This window comes from Mytilus trossulus, chromosome 11 (genome assembly GCF_036588685.1).
Source record: "Mytilus trossulus isolate FHL-02 chromosome 11, PNRI_Mtr1.1.1.hap1, whole genome shotgun sequence".
NCBI classification, from domain to species: Eukaryota; Metazoa; Mollusca; class Bivalvia; order Mytilida; family Mytilidae; genus Mytilus; species Mytilus trossulus.
The window spans coordinates 69,238,299-69,244,298 of record NC_086383.1 but is presented as its reverse complement, the minus strand read 5'-3'; the positions used below and the strand labels follow the sequence as shown (position 1 = coordinate 69,244,298).

The 6,000-nt window shown below is 34.9% G+C and overlaps 1 protein-coding gene across 1 annotated transcript in view; it reads right to left on the bottom strand.

Moving 5' to 3' along the window:
- Window positions 1-5,030: 5,030 nt before the first annotated feature.
- Window positions 5,031-6,000, bottom strand: part of LOC134690267 (caspase-3-like) — a 34,642-nt gene continuing 33,672 nt past the window's right edge. The window contains exon 7 of the mRNA XM_063550244.1: window positions 5,031-5,284. Coding sequence (XP_063406314.1) covers window positions 5,058-5,284 — 227 coding nt within the window. The 3' untranslated portion in view covers window positions 5,031-5,057. The remainder of the gene's footprint in view (window positions 5,285-6,000) is intronic.

The window sequence follows — 6,000 nt, the reverse complement described above, 5'->3', positions numbered from 1 at the left end:
CTATACTAAACTTTATATAAATCAAACATATAGATAATAAAGAAATCTAAAAATTCTCAGATATAAGTATAACAAGCTACGGGTATATTACTCGAAGTCGTTAGCGTTAGGTTTGCTTTCTAACAGTGGGACAAAATAACGTCATAAAATGGGCGCTTTAACGGAGAACTAGTGTGGAGCATTGTACCATTGTCAATCATACTTGATCTCTATATCACTGAAGCATTGTATCATTGGCAAATTGTATCATTGTCAATCATACTTGATCTCCATATCACTGGAGCATTGTATCATTGTCAATCATACTTGATCTCCATATCACTGGCGCATTGTATCATTGGCAATCATACTTGATCTCCATATCACTGGAGCATTGTATCATTGGCAACCATACTTGATCTCCATATCACTGGCGCATGGTATCATTGTCAATCATACTTGATCTCTATATCACTGGAGCATTGTATCATTGTCAATCATACTTGATCTTCATATCATTGGCGCATTGTATCATTGTCAATCATTCTTGATCTCCATATCATTGGAGCATTGTATCATTGTCAATCATACTTGATCTCCATATCATTGGAGCATTGTATCATTTTCAATCATTCTTGATCTCCATATCATAGGAGCATTGTATCATTGTCAATCATACTTGATCTCCATATCACTGGAGCATTGTATCATTGTAAATCATACTTGATCTCCATATCACTGGAGCATTGTATCATTGTCAATCATACCTGATCTCCATATCACTGGAGCATTGTATCATTGTCAATCATACTTGATATCCATATCATTGACAATCATACTTGATCTCCATATCATTGTCAATCATACTTTATCTCCATATCATTGGCAATCATACTTGATCTCCATATCATTGTCAATCATACTTGATCTCCATATCACTGGCGCATTGTATCATTGGCAATCATACTTGATATCCATATCATTGTCAATCATACTTGATCTCCATATCACTGGAGCATTGTATCATTGTCAATCATACTTGATCTCCTTATCACTGGAGCATTGTATCATTGTCAATCATACTTGATCTCCATATCACTGGAGCATTGTATCATTGTCATTGTATCATTGTCAATCATACTTGATCTCTATATCACTGGAGCATTGTATCATTGTCAATCATACTTGATCTCTATATCACTGGAGCATTGTATCATTGTCAATCATACTTGATCTCTATATCACTGGAGCATTGTATCATTGTCAATCATACTTGATCTCTATATCACTGGAGCATTGTATCATTGTCAATCATACTTGATCTCCTTATCACTGGCAGTCATATTTGATCTCCTTATTTTTATATTGATTTCTGTAATGCACTATAAAAGTATGTTGGATAAGAATGGTTTTCTCAGTAATTTCATTTCGATATTGCCACGGTAATAACTTGACAGTTTGATTTAATGTGTCACTGAAAATCTTGCATCGATAACCTGGTCACGTGTACCTTCTTGTGTCACCATGACTATTATGACAGCTCTTAACTTTTGCAAAGGTGTTAGAGGGTCCATCGGACCTCTTCCAGAAGGAAGGCTTAATTTGCAAGGTGGTGCAGTGTTCATTTGAACATCGTTCAGAAGGAAAACCGAGTTTGTAAAGGTGCTACAGGGTTCATTGAACATCCTTCAGAGGAAGTTATTATATGCAAAGGTGCTACAGGGTTAATTGGATATCGAGTTTGCAAAGGTGATACGGGGTTCACAGGACACCGTTCAGAAGGATGACAGAGTTTGCAGAGGTACTACATGGTTCACTGGACATTGTTCAGAAGAACAGCAGAGTTTGCAAGGTGCTACAGGGTTGGTTCACTGGACATTGTTCAGAGGGACGACATAGTTTGCAGAGATGCTACAGGGTTCACTGGATATTGTTCAGAGGGACGACAGAGTTTGCAGAGGTGCTACAGGGTTCACTTGACATTGTTCAGAGGGACGACAGAGTTTGCAGAGGTGCTACAGGGTTCACTGGACATTTTTCAAAGGGACGACAGAATTTGCAGAGGTGCTTCAGGGTTCACTGGATATTGTTCAGAGGGACGACAGAGTGAAGAGGTGCTACAGGGTTCACTGGATATTGTTCAGAGGGACGACAGAGTTTGCAGAGGTGCTACAGGGTTCACTGGATATTGTTCAGAGGGACGACAGAGTTTGCAGAGGTACTACAGGGTTCACTGGATATTGTTCAGAAGGACGACATAGTTTGCAGAGGTGCTACAGGGTTCACTGGATATTGTTCAGAGGGACGACAGAGTTTGCAGAGATGCTACAGGGTTCACTGGATATTGTTCAGAGGGACGACAGAGTTTGCAGAGGTGCTACAGTGTTCACTGGACATTGTTCAGAGGGACGACAGAGTTTGCAGAGGTGCTTTATGGTTCACTGCATATTGTTCAGAGGGATGACAGAGTTTCCAGAGATACTACAGGGTTCACTGGACATTGTTCAGAGGGATGACAGAGTTTGCAAAGGTACTACAGGGTTCACTGGACATTGTTTAGAGGGATAACAGAGCTTACAGAGGTGCAGCAGGATTCACTTGACATTGTTTAGAAGGATGCACTAGTTTGAAAATATGTTTTATGGTTCACTTGATATATTCCAGAAGGAGGTGATAGTTTCAAAGGTCTGACATGGTTCACTGATCATTCGATTCACAATGAGGGCAGTGTGTTTAGTTTTGCTTCACTGAAGATGGTCAAAAAGGGAAAAAAAGGGGTATAATTAACAAATGTGCTGGATGATTAGACCCAGTAGACGATTTTAATGTAAAGGTCTTTACCAAACTACCGGTCAATTAGTTTGTAAAAGCAGGGTAAATTTCGACAGCATTATGTGCAGATGCTGCATAATCCTGTTAAGTACATCAAGCCCACATGTAGCAAGTAACATCTTGAGCTGTTGGTTAAATTTACTAAGAACAAAGGTTCCTACATTTGTTTTAATAACAGACCACTGTTGCTTCTCGTTTTCTTCCGGGTTCATTATTGTCGTAGATTTTGTTTTAACATGTTCTGAATTTATCCCAGTTTTGATAATTACATGTAAGAAAAGTAAAACAAAAATCACGTTGGATCGTCAGGAAAAAATTATCAGGAATTTTTAATGCGAGACTACTAGGAAATATTCTTACTGTGGTTTAGTTGTATGAACAGAAGTATAACAACCAATGTATTACTGATTGCGTATCTACATAAAATAAGAATATTATTTTTCTATACATTTATTTCTCAAGAAAGACTGCTAATGAAATTACACAAATGATAACAAATGATAGTTAAACCAATCACATAAGTCATTATACATATCATATAAAGTTAAAAAAACCATTACACAATATATTTAAAAGATATATAAATTGAAAACAGAAGCCTGAATGATTTTAAAATATTGATTGTCTCAATAATGTCAGTGCTAAAATATGTCAATTATATGTACAATGATAGTGATAAAATCTGTCAGTTATTATATGTACAATAAAACAAAATGCTAAATTCTGTCAGTTATATTTACAATCACAGTGATAAAATCTGTCAGTTATAGTATCTGTACAATCACAGTGATAAAATCTGTCAGTTTTCTGTACAATCACAGTGATAAAATCTGTCAGTTATCTGTTCAATGATAGTGCTTTAACATCTCAGTTATATGTAAAATAACAGTGCTATATTCTGACAATTTTCTATACAATGATAGTCCTAAAATCTGTCAATCGACCATTTTCGAGTTCATGCATTTCCGTAAAAAAATTAGGTTTTAATTGACATCATTCGTATCGTTACTTCCTTCCCATGCGATTGAACAAATATGATCTTATATATATTGCACAAATTTTCGGCGAATTAAATTCTTATAATTGGTTATCAGCACTGCTGTCATTATGGAATTGTGATTAAAAACCTTTGGAACAAACATTATTTTTAGTTTATCCTGCATAAAGACAATCCCAAAGATGCTTGGAGAACTTGATAGTGCAGGGATACAGGCGGTTTCCTCTATCTGGTAAATGACATTATAAAGGCAAGCATAATTGAAGAACGTTTGAAGTGAAGGACATAACTCGAAAGTAGTCTATTATCTGTACAATGATAAAAATGAGTGTGCTATGATCTGAACGTTTCATTCATTTGTTAATGAAAAATTCTATGCAAACCAAAAACATGTATCAACAATAATGATTAATTCTTTAATGATGAAAATACTGTATATAAAAAAGATTTCAAAACAAGAATGTGTCCATAGTACACGGATCCCCAACTCGCACTATCATTTCCATGTTCACTGGACTGTGAAATTGGGGTCTAAACTCTTACTTGGCATTAAAATTAGAGAGATCATATAATAGGGAACATGTGTACTAAGTTTCAAGTTGATTGGACTTCAACTTCATCAATAAGGCCACACTTAAAAATATTTTGATGTGCCCAAACCCTACCCAAGGTTGAGACAATGGGTAGGTAGGTAGGCATTTTCTTTTTTTTCTTTTTTTTTAAAGAAATTGTAGTATAAGATGTCTATTAGTCTTCATGCCTATTTGATTAAAAAAAAACTTCTTCAAATTAGGACAATAAAAGAATTTGAGTAAGCAGCTTTTTTCTGGGTAGGTAGCGTTTGGGCAAACAAACCTATTATTTATTTTGGCCTAACTACCTTGATTAAAAGCTTTAACCTGAAGCGGGACAGATGGACGAACGGATAGACGGACTAACAAAAGAACATTTAATGCAAAACAAAACAAATAAATGAACTATCGCTCACAATAGTTTGTTTTTTCATAATAACACCACTAATGGCGAAAGGAAATAAAATAAAACTGGACCTTATGAATAAATTTGAGACGATATTTTCAATGTTTGATGAATAAACAAAAAGGTTTTATTTATTCATAAAAAAATGAGGACTTTAAATCAGTTGCATAAATCCTTGAACTTGGAAAATATATACTTAATTTATGATACTGGTCATAAATGGTTGATAACAATCCCCCCCCCCCCCCCCCAAATAAGTTTTATTGAACTGTTATTTCAAGAAAAATTTCTTCGTAGATGTACTCTCTACTTGTCCCATCTGACATTTTCCTGCCAAGCGTCCAGATTGTGGTGCATATTCTGGATTCGTAGCTATTTCATTTCTCACATATCTTAATATCTCCTCGATATGTTCTTCATTGTATTTACTCTTGGCAACAGACAAGAAAGCTCTTATGAAAAATGCTCCTTCATTTATATCTCGAATTGATACATATCCTGTAATTTAAAAGAAAAACTGTAACTTTTATAATTAACTAGTTGTTCCAATATTTTGTTAGATGATGGAATTTTAATTTGTTATAGTGAAAATAGATCATTCATACTGACTTAGAAGACTGCATCAAACAAATACTATGGAAGTGAACATGTATCACTTTACATAAATGAAGTATTTCCCACCGGAATAGAAATAAATGATGCATGCAAAATCTGCTTATTGAGTCAGTAATATCTACCGAAACAATTTGCAAAATTGTAACTCAGACAAGAGTGAAAATGTTGAAATGTCTTGCCTTCTTTACTTACCATTGCTTATAATTATGTTTATAGTCCTTAGTATAAAGCTCAACTAAAACTATCACATAAAACTAACATGATCCAAGAAAATGAGGTCAAGGTCAGATAAATCAAACGAGAAATACAGGTACACCTTAAAATCATTCACTACACTATATATTAGGGATGTCAAAGAGTACTCCATTATCGCTTGGTAGTACCAAGTATCGAATACCATAATGATACTCGACTAATCAGTTTCTGTTAGAATGTTGTTGCCTGATTAATGAAGATATTTTCTATCAAGAGTGCCTCCTGTGAAATTAAATATTATTCAATATTAAAATTCGAAAGTTTGCGTTTAATTGTCATTTAAAATTCCCTCGAACAGAGGTAGCTAGCTATGAAGAAGAGGACATTTCCAATGCTTACACTTT